At 41.9% G+C, this 17,731-nt stretch overlaps 1 protein-coding gene across 2 annotated transcripts in view; it reads right to left on the reverse strand.

The window, feature by feature from the left end:
• Positions 1–17,731, reverse strand: part of PLXNA2 (plexin A2) — a 343,686-nt gene that overhangs the window by 276,107 nt on the left and 49,848 nt on the right. For both annotated transcript variants that reach the window (XM_077295198.1, XM_077295199.1), the window contains exon 2: positions 11,839–13,125. In XM_077295198.1, coding sequence (XP_077151313.1) covers positions 11,839–13,035 — 1,197 coding nt within the window. In that variant the 5' untranslated portion in view covers positions 13,036–13,125. The remainder of the gene's footprint in view (positions 1–11,838; positions 13,126–17,731) is intronic.

A 17,731-nucleotide genomic window follows, 5' to 3' on the forward strand; every position in this document is an offset into this window, starting at 1 on the left:
GAAGAGCAGGGTGACACCAATAAGCCTGCCGTAAGGCTATGTTCAGATTATGATTTTCCTATACACCCGAAGAGCGGGCAAATGGATGCCTACATAGTTGTCACTCACATACATAGTTGTCACCTACATGTTGTCACTCACTTAAATGCCATGTACCTTGTACCACCAAATGTACCACTATACCTCTAATTGATGTCCTATTACCACTGTAGTGCCAAAGAGTGCACTATTACCACTATATACAGTTGTGGCCAAAAGTATTGACACCCCTGCAATTCTGTCAGATAATTCTCAGTTTCTTCCTGAAAATGATTGCAAACACAAATTCTTTGGTATTATTATCTTCATTTAATTTGTCTTAAATGAAAAAACACAAAAAGAATTGTCCTAAAGACAAATTGGATATAATTCCACACCAAACATAAAAAAGGGGGTGGACAAAAGTATTGGCACTGTTCGAAAAATCATGTGATGCTTCTCTAATTTGTGTAATTAACAGCACCTGTAACTTACCTGTGGCACCTAACAGGTGTTGGCAATAACTAAATCACACTTGCAGCCAGTTAACATGGATTAAAGTTGACTCAACCTCTGTCCTGTGTCCTTGTGTGTACCACATTGAGCATGGAGAAAAGAAAGAAGACCAAAGAACTGTCTGAGGACTGGAGAAACCAAATTGTGAGGAAGCATGAGCAATCTCAAGGCTACAAGTCCATCTCCAAAGACCTGAATGTTCCTGTGTCTACCGTGCGCAGTGTCTTCAAGAAGTTTAAAGCCCATGGCACTGTGGCTAACGTCCCTAGATGTGGACGAAAAAGAAAAATTGACAAAAGATTTAAACGCAAGATTGTGCGGATGTTGGATAAAGAACCTCGACTAACCTCCAAACAAGCTCAAGCTGCCCTGCAGTCCGAGGGTACAACAGTGTCAACCCGTACTATCCGTCGGCATCTGAATGAAAAGGGACTGTATGGTAGGAGACCCAGGAAGACCCCACTTCTTACCCCGAGAAATATAAAAAAGCCAGGCTGGAGATTGCCAAAACTTACCTGAAAAAGCCTAAAACGTTTTGGAAGAATGTTCTTTGGTCAGATGGGACAAAAGTAGAGCTTTTTGGGCAAAGGCATCAACATAGAGTTTACTGGAGAAAAAAAGAGGCATTCAAAGAAAAGAACACGGTCCTACAGTCAAACATGGCGGAGGTTCCCTGATGTTTTGGGGTTGCTTTGCTGCCTCTGGCACTGGACTGCTTGACCGTGTGCATGGCATTATGAAGTCTGAAGACTACTAACAAATTTTGCAGCATAATGTAGGGCCCAGTGTGAGAAAGCTGGGTCTCCCTCAGAGGTCATGGGTCTTCCAGCAGGACAATGACCCAAAACACACTTCAAAAAGCACAAAAAAATGGTTTGAAAGCACTGGAGACTTCTAAGGTGGCCAGCAATGAGTCCAGACCTGAATCCCATAGAACACCTGTGGAGAGATCTAAAAATGGCAGTTTGGAGAAGGCACCCTTCAAATATCAGAGACCTGGAGCAGTTTGCCAAAGAAGAATGGTCTAAAATTCCAGCAGAGCATTGTAAGAAACTCATTGATGGTTACCGGAAGCGGTTGGTCGTAGTTATTTTGGCTAAAGGTTGTGCAACCAAGTATTAGGCTGAGGGTGCCAATACTTTTGTCTGGCCCATTTTTGGAGTTTTGTGTGAAATGATCAATGTTTTGCTTTTTGCTTCATTCTCTTTTGTGTTTTTTCATTTAAGACAAATTAAATGAAGATAATAATACCAAAGAATTTGTGTTTGCAATCATTTTCAGGAAGAAACTGAGTATTATCTGACAGAATTGCAGGGGTGTCAATACTTTTGGCCACAACTGTAGTGCCCTATTACCACTGTACCACTAAATGATGCCCTATTACCACTGCACCACTAAATGGTGCCCTATTACCACTGTACCACTATATGGTGCCCTATTACCACTGCACCACTAAATGGCGCCCCAATTACCACTGCACCACTAAATGGCGCCCCAATTACCACTGCACCACTAAATGGCGCCCCAATTACCACTGTACCACTATATGGTGCCCTATTACCACTGTACCACTATATGGTGCCCTATTACCACTATACCTCTAAATAGTGCCCTATTACCACTATACCACTAAATGGTGCCCTATTACCACTATACCGCTAATTGATGTCCTATTACCACTGTAGTGCCAAAGAGTGCACTATTACCACTATATGGTGCCCTATTACCACTGTACCACTAAATGGTGCCCTATTACCACTATACCACTAAATGGTGCCCTATTACCACTATACCACTAAATGGTGCCCTATTACCACTACACCACTAAATGGTGCCTTATTACCACTGTACCACTAAATGGTGCCCGATTACCACTGTACCACTATATGGTGCCCTATTACCACTGCACCACTAAATGGCGCCCCAATTACCACTGTACCACTAAATGGTGCCCTATTACCACTGTACCACTCTATGGTGCCCTATTACCACTGTACCACTAAATGGTGCCCTAATACCACTGTACCACTAAATGGTGCCCTATTACTACTGTAGTACTATCGTTCCCTATTATCACTATAACAGCAAATTGTATCTTATTACTACTAGAAACGTTAAGACGCTATTATATGTCTGGCGCAAAAACAACCGAACACAGCAGACTTATGTACTATATGTAACAGATATTGGACAATAAACCATTTTCCCTTTTCATTACGGAGTTAACGCTACAAAGTCCAACAATTCCCATGTGCAATATCTGCAAGAGTAAGAACCAAGTTACAAATGGGAAACCATTCTCTTGTTTGCAGTAAACTGGCATATATTATATAGAGTGTGACTTATGTTTGGTGCTTTAATAACTAGTGAGCCAGCAGAGTAGAAACCTTGGTTAGGTGCAGCCATTTGTCCTCTCTATGATCAGCCTAAAAATGGCCAAACAAATTCCACAGGTGACGGACGAATATTTGTGCATAAGGTATAAATGGGAAGAGGGGAGTACGAAGCTGCCCGACACCATTCAAGGTAGGTTATCTTCCTTGAGCACAAGGGATTAGGCATGTTGAAATACAATATGCTGAATCCTTTTTTTTTTACCAGAATTGGTTGACTCAACATTCAGAAGGTTGAAAATTGTTGGGCTGAAGTTAGTCTAATCTGGACAGCCACTGTCTACACTACCAGTACCATCTTGGTGGCAAGCTTCTCTCCATCACACCCTGTTCATTGGCCCCTTTTTGTCTCATTTTTGCTGTTTATTTAAACTGTGTGTCCTTGCCCTGCAAAAACAGAAGCAAAGCCATTAATCTCCTTGGTAAACCTCTTTCACATTTGTACACTTCAAGAGCCTTATGGCAGAATCTTAAGGTACCGTCACACTAAACGATATCGCTAGCGATCCGTGACGTTGCAGCGTCCTGGATAGCGATATCGTTGTGTTTGACACGCAGCAGCGATCAGGATCCTGCTGTGATATCGCTGGTCGTTGATTAAAGTTCAGAACTTTATTTGGTCGTCAGATCGGCGTGTATCGTTGTGTTTGACAGCAAAAGCAACGATGCCAGCGATGTTTTACAATGGTAACCAGGGCAAATATCGGGTTACTAAGCGCAGGGCCGCGCTTAGTAACCCGATGTTTACCCTGGTTACCAGTGTAAAATGTAAAAAAACAAACACTACATACTCACCCTCTGATGTCTGTCACACGTCTCTCGCCGTCCGCTTCCTGCACTGACTGACTGCCGGCCGTAAGTGAAAGTGAAAGTACAGCACAGCGGTGATGTCACCGCTCTGCTGTTAGGGCCGGCGCTCAGTCAGTGCAGGAAGCGGACACCGGGGGACGCGAAGGTGAGTATGTAGTGTTTGTTTTTTTACATTTTACACTGGTAACCAGGGTAAACATCGGGTTACTAAGCGCGGCCCTGCGCTTAGCAACCCGATGTTTACCCTGGTTACCCAGGGACCTCGGCATCGTTGGTCGCTGGAGAGCGGTCTGTGTGACAGCTCTCCAGCGACCAAACAGCGACGCTGCAGCGATCGGCATTGTTGTCTGTATCGCTGCAGCGTCGCTTAGTGTGACGGTACCTTAAGAATAAGTCACTTTCTTCAGAATGAGCCCTTATAGTCTGAGTGGAGAAACTCATGAATTGCTTGCTAGACCAAGAAAACAAGAAATAAACAGCAAGAAATGCCAAGTACAAGCCATACGAAAAAGCTACACATTATAAATACGATTATAGTGAATACCTGGCAAATAATTGCGTATTTTATTTTATGACAATAGATGAGTCTTTTGTGAAGTCCTGGCAAACTTATCACAACTCTCAATTGGGTTAGAAATAAAGGTGGCCATGAACATTAGGAAGAACTAGGCTGATGGAGGAACAACATTGATCAAATGAACGTGGGTAAAAAATTGTTTGGTACTGGTGAAAGACAACCCATCTTTTTGGGAGAACTATGAGATTATTCTGGGAACATCTGAAGAACATTCTAACTAGACCTTTCATGGACTAGCAACTACCGTGTGAAAATGGACACACAAGGCAGACTTCTTCTTTTCTGATGTTTGCTTACACATCGGCTGGCTAAAATGATTGCCTGTTGCCGAATTTCACTTGACGATCAGTCATTATGGCTGGGGTTCTGGGTTCAAATCCCACCAAAAGACAACATCTGCAATGAGTTTGTGTGATCTCCCAATGTCTAACAACATCCTCATAGGGAATCAATATTGTGAGCCCCAATGGTGAAAGGGCTAATAGTGTAGAATATGATGGCGCTATATACAGTTGTGCTCAAAAGTTTACATACCCCAGCAGAATTTTTGCTTTCTTGACCTTTTTTTCAGAGAATATGAATGATAACACCAAAACATTTTCTCCACTCATGGTTAGAGGTTGGGTGATGCCATTTATTGTCAAACTACTGTGTTTTCTCTTTATAAATCATAATGACAACCCAAAACATCCAAATGACGCTGATCAAAAGTTCACATATCCTGGTGACTTTGGCCTGATATCATGCACAGAAGTTGACACAAAAGGGTTTGAATGGCTACTAAAGGTAACATCCTCACCTGTGACCTGTTTGCTTGTAATCACTGTGTATGCATAAAAGCTGAGTGAGTTTCTGGGATCCAGACAGACTCTTGCACTTTCATCCAGCCACTGATGTTTCTGGATTGTGAGTCATGGGGAAAGCAAAAGAACTGGCCACAACCATAAACGTTACATTTGGAGAGAGGTCAACAAGGCCTATGATGAAAGGAACACCAATCCTACTGTAAAATACAGAGGTGAATCGCTGATGTTTTGGGAATGTGTGACCAAATTTCCTGTGCCTTTGTAGCTCAAAGTTGAAGGAAAAATGAATGCAGCACATTATCAGCAAATACTGGAGGCAAATTTGCAATCATCAGCCCATAAGCTGCACATGGGATGTACATGGAAGTTCCAACATACAACAACGAACCAAAACACAAGGCCAATTTAACTTGTCATTGGCTACAGCAGAACAAAGTGAAGGTTCTGGAATGGCCATCACAGTCTCCGGACCTCAATATCATTGAGCCACTCTGGAAAGATCTCAAAAACGCAGTTCATGCTAGACAGCCCAGGAATTTACAGGAACTGGAGTCTTTTTGCCAAGAAGAGGGGGCAGCCATCTGAGAAAATAAATAACCTCATCCACAACTACCACAAAAGACTTCAAGCTGTCACTGATGTTAGAGGGGGCAATACACGGTATTAAGAAATGGGGTATGTGAACTTTTGATCAGGGTCATTTTGATGTTTTGAGTTGTCATTATGATTTAAAAAGAGAAAACACAGTAGTTTGACAATAAATGGCTTCACACAACCACTAACCATGAAAAAAAGTTTCAATGTTATCATTCATATTCTCTGAAAAGAGGCCAAGAAAGCAAAAATACTGCTGGGATATGTAAACTTTTGAGCAAGCATAAATAATAATCTTAAGACTAATGTTCACATCAACCTTAGGAAACTATTTCTGATACTATAGAGTCACCCTCTCATTTTTTATAGTGCTTATGGACAAGCCACAGTGTTTTCTAGGAGAACCATAGATAAAACCTGACAATTTACTCCACAGACACATTTATACATATTTTGTTCCCCTATAATTGAGATTTGTTTTTGTATTCCTCCACAGTTAGGTAAAAGGAATTACAAGAGAATTATGGAAAGAGAATATCGTACCTAGAAAAATATGTAGAATTGAGAGTCCTCAGTGGTTGATACCTTTTAATGACTAACTGAGCTAGCCATTAAAAGGTATCAACCACGGAGGATTCTCAATTCTACATATTTTTCTATCCAGGGGCTAACACCGTACCAAGATATATATACAGTTAGGTCCATATATATTTGGACAGAGACGACATTTTTCTAATTTTGGTTATAGACATTACCACAATGAATTTTAAGCAAAACAATTCAGATGCAGTTGAAGTTCAGACTTTCAGCTTTCATTTGAGGGTATCCACATTAAAATTGGATGAAGGGATTAGGAGTTTCAGCTCCTTAACAAGTGCCACCCTGTTTTTAAAGGGACCAAAAGTAATTGGACAATTGACTCCAAGGCTATTTCATGGACAGGTGTGGGCAATCCCTTCGTTATGTCGTTCTAAATTAAGCAGATAAAAGGCCTGGAGTTGATTTGAGGTGTGGTGCTTGCATTTGGAAGGTTTTGCTGTGAAGTAAACATGTGGTCAAAGGAGCTCTCCATGCAGGTGAAACAAGCCATCCTTAAGCTGCGAAAACAGAAAAAAAAAACATCCGAGAAACTGCTACAATATTAGGAGTAGCAAAATCAACAGTTTGGTACATCCTGAGAAAGAAAGAAAGCACTGGTGAACTCATCAATGCAAAAAGACCTGAGCGCCCATGTAAGACAACAGTGGGGGATGATCGCAGAATAATCTCCATGGTGAAGAGAAACTTCTTCACAACAGCCAACCAAGTGAACAACACTCTCCAGGAGGTCGGCGTATCAATATCCAAATCTACTATAAAGAGAAAACTGCATGAAAGTAAATACAGAGGGTTCACTGCACGGTGCAAGCCACTCATAAGCATCAAGAATAAAAAGGCTAGACTGGACTTTGCTAAAAAAAACAACTAAAAAAGCCAGCACAGTTCTGGAAGAACATTCTTTGGACAGATGAACCAAGATCAACCTCTACCAGAATGATGGAAAGAGAAAAGTATGGCGAAGGCGTGGTGCAGCTCATGATCCAAAGCATACCACATCATCTGTAAAACACGGCGGAGGCAGTGTGATGGCTTGGGCATGCATGGCTGCCAGTGGCACTGGGTCACTAGTGTTTATTGATGATGTCACACAGGACAGAAGCAGCCGAATGAATTCTGAGGTATTCAGACCCACACTGTGTGCTCAGATCCAGCCAAATGTAGCCAAACTGATTGGTCGTCATTTCATACTACAGATGGACAACGACTCAAAACATAAAGCTAAAGCAACCCAGGAGTTTATTAAAGCAAAGAAGTGGAATATTCTTGAATGGCCAAGTCAGTCACCTGGTCTCAACCCAATTGAGCATGCATTTCACTTGTTAAAGACTAAACTTCAAACAGAAAGGCCCACAAACAAACAGCAACTGAAAACCACCGCAGTGAAGGCCTGGCAGAGCAAAAAGGAGGAAACACAGCGTCTGGTGATGTCCATGAGTTCAAGACTTCAGGCAGTCATTGCCAACAAAGGGTTTTCAACCAAGTACTAGAAATGAACATTTTATTTAAAATTATTTAATCTGTCCAAATACTTTTGGTCCCTTTAAAAACAGGGAGGCACATGTTAAGGAGTTGAAACTCCTAAACCCTTTATCCAATTTTAATGTGGATACCCTCAAATGAAAGCTGAAAGTCTGAACTTCAACTGCATCTGAATTGTTTTGTTTAAAATTCATTGTGGTAATGTCTATAACCAAAATTAGAAGAATGTTGTCTCTGTCCAAATATATATGGACCTAACTGTATATATATATATATATATATATATATATATATATATATATATATATATATCTTTCCTGTATCGAACCTAGAAATTCATTTGCTAGCTTAAAAATATTCTTTAAAAAAATTTATTAAATAGTCTACACCAGCATAAACCTCCATCTGTCTCTAAATAAAGTGCCCAAAATGTACTAATTTACTATGTTAAACTAAGCAGACAAAAATATTCAAGTTTAACCGTTTCCAAATTATCAGCCTTTCTCCATTAATTGCAAATTCTAAAAACGCAGCAGCTGCTGTTAACACATTGCAGCTGGATCCATGCTGTCTCTAAAAGTCGCTGGTGCCAAAAAGGTGATTGGGCGCTCTTTGCAGAAGAACATTCCAGGGCAACGGAGGGGAACCATACTTCTGACAAAATGACTGTGCTAAGAAGCTTTCATTTATGCAATTGCCTAATATTTTCAACAGCTGACATGTGCGCGCAATGGGCGCGAGAGGAATCGTGATCTGCCGGCGCCCATTAAGGCTACTTTCAAATTTAAGTCGGTAGTCGGCCGTCACAAAGCGTTGGCGCGACGTATCGACGGACGTTTGTGAAATAGTGTAAATCGTGAGCAGCGGACGCAGTTTTTCAACGGGTCGCTGTCCAGTCTAAAGCCCCGGGGAGGAAAGAGAGAGGAAGCGAGATTTCCTGCCGGGCATGCGCAGCCGGAAACACCGGATACAACATACAGAAAAACGTTCCCTTGAACGTTTTTTGCAAAAGACGGGCCGTCACATTTAGCTGGATCCAGTGCACGGCAGACAAAACATGAGTACATACGTCGCTAATACAAGTCTATGGGAAAATGCAGGATCCTGCATTTTCAAAAATCGACGTATTGTGACGGTAGCAGAAAGACGGAAATGAGAAAGTAGCCTTACTAGTTAAATATCAGCGGCATTTAACAAGCGCCGCCGGCCACGCAGCCGGAAACGCTCGCACCGCTGACCCCCGTCACATGATAGGGGATCAGCGGTGCATTGCCATAACAACCTGAGGTCTCCTTGAGACCTCTAAGGTTGTTGATGGCCAATTGCTTTGAGCGCCACCTTGTGGACGGCGCTCAAAGCAATGCTGCATTTCTGCTACATAGAGGTGATCTGTGCATCACCTCTATGTTGCAGAGGCGATCGAGTAGTGCATGGTTCTAGCCTCCTATGGAGGCTATTGAAGCATGGCAAAAAAAAATAAAAAATGTGTTTAAAAATATAAAAAATATAAAAGTTCAAATCACCCCCCTTTCGTCCCAATCAAAACAATAAAAAAAAAATCAAACCTACACATATTTGGTATCACTGCGTTCAGAATCTCCCGATCTATCTAGGATTAACCTGATCACTACACAGCGTAGCGAGAAAAAAATCAAAACACCAAAATTACGTTTTTTTGGTTGCCGCAACATTGCATTAAAATGCAATAACGGGCGATCAAAAAAACGTATCTGCACAAAAGTAGTATCATTAAAAACGCCAGCTCGGCACACAAAAAAAAAGGCCGTCACCTGACCCCAGATTATGAAAAATGGAGACGCTACAGGTATCGGAAAATTGTGCAATTTTTTTTTTTTTTTAGCAAAGTTTGGATTTTTTTTCACCACTTAGATAAAAAATAACCTGGACATATTTGGTGTCTATGAACTCATAATGGCTTGGAAAATCATAATGGCAGGTTAGTTTTAGCATTTAGTGAACCTATCAAAAAAGCCAAACAAAAAACTAGTGTGGGATTGCACTTTTTTTGCAATTTCATTGCACTTGGAATTTTTTCCCCGTTTTCTGTTACACGACATGCTGAAACCAATGGTATTGTTCAAAAGTACAACTCGTCCCGCAAAAAATAAACCCACACATGGCCATATTGATGGAAAAATAAAAAAGTTATGAGAAGAAGGGGAGCGAAAAATGAAAAAACGAAAAAAGCTCCGGGGTTAAGGGATTGAAAAAGGCTAAGGGCAAGAAAAATCTAATGGACCTAGAATCTCCTGCCCTCTCGACACACTGGAAATGCCACTAAGAAACTCAGTGGCTAAGTGAGCAGCTGTTGCCACAAGAGAGCCGCTTTTGTGGATAGTGATTGTCAGACGTTTCCGGAGAATGACCAGGAATTAGAGACCAAGGGAATGTGGAGAGAGGAGTCTTAGAGGAACGGTGGCGCTAAGTCTTGCTTCTAGTTTTTAGTCACTTTGTTGGAGCATTTCTCTATTGACATGTCAACCCTTTTTAAAAGTGGCATCGATTCTCATAGCTAATTTATGTTTTAGCAGTTTGTTACCCATTTAACACATCAGCAGTGGTAAGTAAATACTTCATACTGCTTTACAACATGTCATTTGAGCAGAACAATACAAACTACTTGACTGACCGAACGAACGGGTTAGATGACAGCAATGCCCGGGCTGAGCTCTCCCGGCTGGCCGCAGAGACTTTAAGCTAACATTCTTGTGGTTTCATTAAACTGCTTAATGTGATTATCATATTTAGAAGAGCTGAGTGATAACTTTCCCAAAGTTCATGAACTAGTGAATTTAAGATACTGATGGCAGACAAGGAAACACAATGCAGACTGCGTGACATGCCGGCTTTTGGAAAACCTCCCTGGTGGAACCATTTCCTACAAAAGAGCTGGATGATCTGTTTATTATATAGCACCAACATATTCTGAAGCACTTTCCAGATATTTTCATAATTCACAATCTAGATTTCCTATCAGTATGTATTTGGAGTCTAGGAAGAAACCAGATTACCCAGAGGAAACCCACACAAACAGGGGAAGAACATAAAAACTCCTTGAAGATGTTGTCCTTAGTGGAATATGAACCCAGAACCGCAGTGATGCAAAGGAACAGTGCTAACCACTGAGCCACCGTGCTGCCCATGATCCATTGATAAAATCCCAATGTCGGGTGTAATTTTGATCACAGAATAAAGAGTCCAATACACATAATATGGTGCTTTTTGTAAGATTTGAACAGATAGATATATCGGGCGCCTTATGGAGTTTTCTATCAGATTCGCACCTTCCAATGCTATTGTATGAAATCAGTGGTAAGTAAAAACAACTCACTACTTACTGTATTAAGGCACCATACTAAAAGGAGTTGTCAGACTCAACAGAGAATAGCCATTCCAACATGCAGCCACTGAAAAGTTAGCCGACCTTACCAACAGCTGATTTCGGAGTCATTTCTCCTAAGGAACTATAGTATTACTTATGTAACAAGGTTTGTCTGAATCAGCCAGAACAAGAGCTGCTCGTACGGGAAGGGAGGGCCTCAAACAGGACATAAGGCAAGGAGTTGGTATGGCTAGCCATATCTTGTCTGTGTACGTGTGGCCTGATTCACACACTAATTCATTCAGACTGTAGAATGATTAACTGAATGAAAAATGTATTTGGATGTGCACCACCGGCCAACCCAGGCCAGGCACAACCACATGGACATAAAAGGCCAGGACCACATGGACATAAAAGACATCTGAAAAGTGTAACTTCAGTGGTTCTAGCTTTAGTGACCCCAAACGTGGAAAGAGAGCATAATAGTTTGCCTAATTATTGGGAAAAGGGTAAGATGGTGTTTGGTGATGGAGTAGCAAATAAAAATGCCTGGATATGTTGGTAAATTTTCAGCTGTCTTGTTTCCACACCAAATTAGCATATTAAGGTGATCTCATACCCAAAGGCTTTGACAGTCATAACCAAATGACCAATATACACAGTGGTTGCATTTTACAAAGAAAGGCAAGACAATGCTCTTACAGCTTTGGTGCACTGGACATCCTTTCCTAGCAGCCAGTTTAGCTCCAGATTTCCTTCTCCCTGATAACAAGACTGTAGTCTTTCCTTAATGAGCGCATTGATAGTCTTGATGGGGAAGACACAAAGTGTGGAATCGTCAGGTGGATTGTGGTACTGTTTCTGGCCTTTTGAGAAAATTGCAAAAAGTACATCATCCAGCACTGATATTTTCAGAGACCTAGCTAATGTGGCCCCTGGCTTTGTTAGATAGGCAGCTTGCAGTAGCCGGTACTCCACCCCATTCTTTGTGCATCCAATAGGCAAGGAAACATAGGAGTGAAATTTAGGATCGTTTTTGCATAAGCGTACAATTCGAGAGGTGTAGAAGAGATCACTTGCTGAATTACTAGAGATACCTTCAGGAGTTTCTGGCTGTACAGTGAGGAAATAAACATAGTTGCCGCTCGCAAAGCCATAAATGTAAAAAATGTCAAAATGAGAGACCAAAGCAAGGGTATCAGATGGTATCTTGATGAGGGACGACACAAAGTCACTGTAGAGCTCATAATCCAACATGGTAGATGATTCTGGATCCCTAGGCAACTTGCGACTAGAAAGAGTTGGAAAATAATCCTGTTTGCCATCGACTGCAGTTCCAATGAAGAGTTTGCCGTCCCGACCTTCGCTGTGAACAATCACTCCATACATTGTACCAGTCTCATTGACACTGGAGAGGTAGTGCTCCTTCTTATGAGACGGTTCTACCAGTATAAAAAGATCATCCAGACGTAGCAGCTTACAAACACCCTGGTACAAACTACCACAAGCCAACAGTCGGTTCTCAGAATAGTCAATGATTAACAGCTTGTTCACATTGTTGGTCAGTGTACGCGGTTCACTACATGGCTGCACATTCTGCGGAGGGTAGCAGGATTTGTTATCCTCACCAGGACCAGTGTTGTGGGACACCAAGAGGGTTAAGTTTCCTGACAGCTTATATATGCGATTTACTGCACCTACATAGACGGCCCCTGTGCTCTGGTGCACGGTGAGATGACTAAAAGTCCAGTCTCTTTGCTCAGCATGAAATGTGCTGGTAAGGGAAGCACCAGGAATTTCTAAAGACAGCATGGCCAAAACCAGCAAGACCATGGAAGCTGCCCGACTGTGGAAATGGAGAGATTTCTCTGTCCGCCTCTGTAACCTCTGCTGTTCCATGGTGATGAATTAGGGGAAAGAAGAGAGATGGAACCCAAGCTCTCTTTGGTTTTCACTGCCTCCAAGAGCTGAAATCTTCTTTACATGATTCTGAAAGACAAAGAAAAAATATGAGTATCAGATATATAGGATTTAGAATGTGGCTTGTCATAATGTCTGCAATATAGAAAGCGTTCATACACATTTATTGCATCCAGCCAATACTCATGACTACAATCACCATTAATGCGGACTGGTCACCTCTCCTGACATGTCTGTTTTAGAATCTACTGTACTTGCATTTCCCATGAAATAACAATTCTGGAACAACTTTTCTTAGACCTCTTCACTGCCCCATTCCTCCTAGAAATGAATGAATAAATTGGCAACTGGCTGGTTAAAGGGCATGTACCTACACAATCTGACACCGGCGGCACTGACTGGACCGGGTGACAGTGTGAGGATACCCCCAACTGGCAACACCCAGTTGTCTAATTATTCATACATTTCAAGGAGACATAACAGTGGAAAGACACATCATAGATTCCTAGAAGGGAATGCTCCAGTATTGTTATTTATGGGAATCCGTTATTTACAGACATGTCAGCAGAGGTGACTCATCCTCCTTAAATCTAAGTGATGATTTTTAGACTTCTTGTGTTCCGTAAGATTAGTAAGCGGCAGAGCGCTCGGCCTGCGCCCCTCCCCAATGCTAGCATACACATAATCATGAAATATAGGAGATTGTCTTCGCATGGCCACCTTTACTAGTAAAATAAGATTTCAGTTCTAAGGGTCACTGCTTTCTTGCTACTGTGAAATCGAAATGATCTAAAGCTGAGCAGAAAGATTAACACTTTATATATCCACCTAAGCTAAAGCTCTAATGACAACTGATGTATAGATGCCCCCTCTAATCTGATGAGAGTAACATCACCTATGTCGGGAGACACTCGTGTTCAGATCAGTGCAACATACAAGGGCAACTTACAAAACAAGAAAGAGAACTATCGCTATGAAAGACTTGCTAAAAGAAAGACGTCTGAATGATGTCTTGGGATTTAAGCTGCATTTCCAGTATTAAATGAGGAATTATGCTGTGACCTGCATCGACCTGTAGAAAGGGGCCATGTCTCCAGATATTGTCAGTAGAGATGATGAGGCTGCGCATATTTATCCCATTCATTTGTATGGAATTTCAAAAAATTGTTGCGCACACTTTCTCCATTGAGAACACTGTGCAATTGAATCCTGTTCATAATGGGAATCTGTTTTTGCTATGTAAAACACGAGGAAGAGGCTGAGACACTGATTTCAGGGACGTGTAATTTATTAGGTTGTGTAGTGTAGTTTCAATACAATGAATGTTTTATCACCAGGAGATAATCACTGTCTTGACTACAGATGGCGTGAGCCCTGGGCCGACCATGCCCCCTCCTCGTATAAGCAGCTTACTGTCAATAAACAATGTACACAGAATGTTGTGGTGTGGGAGGGGTTAGCATTCTGAGCTCTGCTACATGCTACATCTAAAAACTCTGTTTGTAGCACAACTGCTGAACCCAGTAGACTAAGTGATACATTGTTGGATTCAGGATCTCGTTTCCTACATTTTGATGCTCTCAGATGAGGTAGCAAAAATCTGGTGATAAATCCCCTTTAAAACTCCTGTGGTTTGAGCAGTAGGTTCTACATCTTTCAGACATTTATGGCATATCCTGTGGATTAATGTTTAAGATGTGGGCAACCCATTTAAGTATTTCAGACAAGACACCAGAAGCAGAAAATAGCAAGTAGTATACGTCATGGCTGGTAGCTATGCATTCCCCGTCCTCTATTTCCCCCCAAACCTGTAGCAGTTACACTGTTGGTATACTGTCCATTACACGTTATACTTTCAGCTCCACTCATTACGGTTTTACCTTCTCCAAAGTGTTTATGCACATTTTCCATTGAGCCAGACACATGATCACACTTATCAAAGGATTAGTTAACAACACAGACAGTGACTTGTGACCTAATACACTTACACCGTCTACATACGGTGAATGATTCTACATACAAGCAAACATCAGCAAACAAAGGGAATGCTGCAGTGTGTAGGCAACAAGCTCGCTCCATAACTCCGTGCCAAAGCCGCAGAAGACAAACCTTTCCCCTCTCGGCAGTTTCTGCTTGTAACAGGTGTTCTGTTGCGTATCCCATTTACAAATCCCTTGTATAATAATTGTTTCTTCACTCCCAGCAATGCAAAATACAACAAGAATAAGTTAAAGCCTCCCTTCCCTGCAGCAAGCACAAGCAACGGCATTAGCAAGCGCAATCACTAGATTAAATATGGAACGGAGCGGCAGATCCTGTACAGATCTCCTGAACGCCTCATCCCACAGGGAATATTAGACAGATGATCAGCATCTGTGTGGAGTGGAGGCCCACCAGCCATCATTTCAGCGTAATTATCTTTGAGCATTTCTGGCCTCCAGAACAATAAAAAATATGAGTCAGAGGAGGCTTCTTTTATGTCTGTGTACCTAGGCCTGGCGGGGGACGTGTGAATGCCATCCAGCGCATCTTGATTGTCTAGTGTGATACAAGGAAAGGAAAACACTACAAGAGACGGAAGCTGAACAGGACGTGCCTGGGTCTCAATTGTGCGGATTTTTCTGCAGAACGCTTGTAATTGTTGACAGTGTGCACAGACGTCAAGCGAGCAACAACGTCTGATCAAACTACACTTCTCTGAACTAGGCCACAGTCACCCATACAGTATTTCAACTACTGACCGTGGGACTGTGGCCTTACTATTAAGATATGACAAAGCCAGCAAGCAATCGGTTAAGGCCTCACTCAGACATCTGTGAATCCCCTGCATGTTCTATCTATAATTGGGGAAGAGTTGGGAGGCCCCCATACACACTACACTGTCAGCTGATATCACTGTTCTACTGTGCACGGGGGCCTGGAAGATGGGTGGTGAGTATCAGATCATTTCCTGCTCCGGAGGTTACTGGATGTAAGCAACGGACAGGGAAGGACACACCGCTCCTGTACATCACTTAGTGGCTGCTGACGAGAACTTTACCTAATTTCCCATTCATTTGCCTAAGAGATAAATTGCAGCATCCACTAAGTAATATACAGGACTACTGTGTTCTGCCATGTACAGTGCTTATATATGGCAACCACTGATCATGAGGGTGTCGGGGGTCAGACCCCTACCAATCTGATGCTGATGACCTTAGCTTAACATCATCAATATCAAAGCCCTGGTCAACTCCTTTAAGGCCCATTTACACTGGCTCATTCCCGATCAGTGGCTCATGGAAACAACCCGCCGATTAGCCATCAAACAAGCTGATTGGATTGTTCAGGTGGGCCATGAAATCTTTGTTGTCGGCAGCCTATCCATGCATTTCTTGTACAGACCATTGCTTTTGATCAGCACCATAATGGTCCCTATGCTTTGTCATTGTGCTGTAGAGGACTCAAACATATGTTGCCAGGCTTCACTGAAGGTTACAGTTTGGAGCTGAGGGTCTCAATAGATGGACACCCTGTAATCAGCTTACTCTTGGACAAAGTCAAGAGAAAGTGTACCAAGCAATGCTTCATTTCCACTAATAGCTGCAAACTCTTGTACTAGAAGGAAACACGTGGCTCTCATAAGATGACATGTTTAATAAGCTTGTAACGAACATATACTCACAAGCGTATACAATGCGCACACAAAGCACGTCATCAATAACATACCTTCGCAGTATAACGCTGTCCATGAGATTAATGTGTACAGGACGTAACAATAGCAATTGCATTCATTCAGCATTTAAGCTGTCAGAATCGGATGAAATTAATAGCTATACGCAATCCCTCTGCTTTCAAAGGCTGTTAGAAAAGCCCCCTTCTTACAGTGGTTGATAATAGTGATCCTAATTATGTTTTTAGCTAATTGATTCTCTTTTCCCAGGTATATTTTACAGCCACTTTAATATTATCGGTTATACATATAATCCTAAAAAAACAGATCATCTATATTAATAAAACATATTAGATAAGGTCTTGCCCTTTTCACCAAAGGCCAAAAAATGTTTTGAAATCCCACCGTCTCCCGACAGCTCTGTAAGTAATGCCAGCGATCTGTTAACCTTTTGCACTCTCCGGTGACGTTATAACCTTCACACACCTTTAAGGAGAGGACTCCTGGCCAGTGAAGGCACCGGATCCTCCCGAGAGACTTTAGAGAGTTATGGCCCAGAAGTGAATGACCTTTTAAGTAGGAACGTTCTGACTTCAAAGATTAAGGCTTCACTCTGTCCTAAGGGGGGCATAAATCAGGAGTAAAATATATAGTTTTCACCTGCTTAGCTAACAAGGGGCCTGCAATCTATAGCTGGCAAAGCTGTTACAGGAGCAGCAGGTCCATGACCTACAACACCCAGTGAAACTTTTTCAAAGGAAGATCCTAATTTATATGGCGTTATTTATGGCACTGAAGGGCCAAGTTCTCTATGTGTCTGTATAGCAGAGGAATATATCTGTACTGGAATACTCCCATTCATTAGTACGGGCTTATATACTGGGAGATGGCAGTATTTTACAGCTGCTTGTTCGGTAGAGGCCTATGTACTGTCACATTACTTGTTGTTGTTTTACTTTTTCTTATGTCACACAAGCGTTTCAAGGTGCCCTCATACTAACAATGCCACCCTCTAATTAGGCT

The sequence above is a fragment of the Ranitomeya variabilis genome, chromosome 3 (genome assembly GCF_051348905.1).
Source record: "Ranitomeya variabilis isolate aRanVar5 chromosome 3, aRanVar5.hap1, whole genome shotgun sequence".
Lineage (NCBI taxonomy): Eukaryota > Metazoa > Chordata > Amphibia > Anura > Dendrobatidae > Ranitomeya > Ranitomeya variabilis.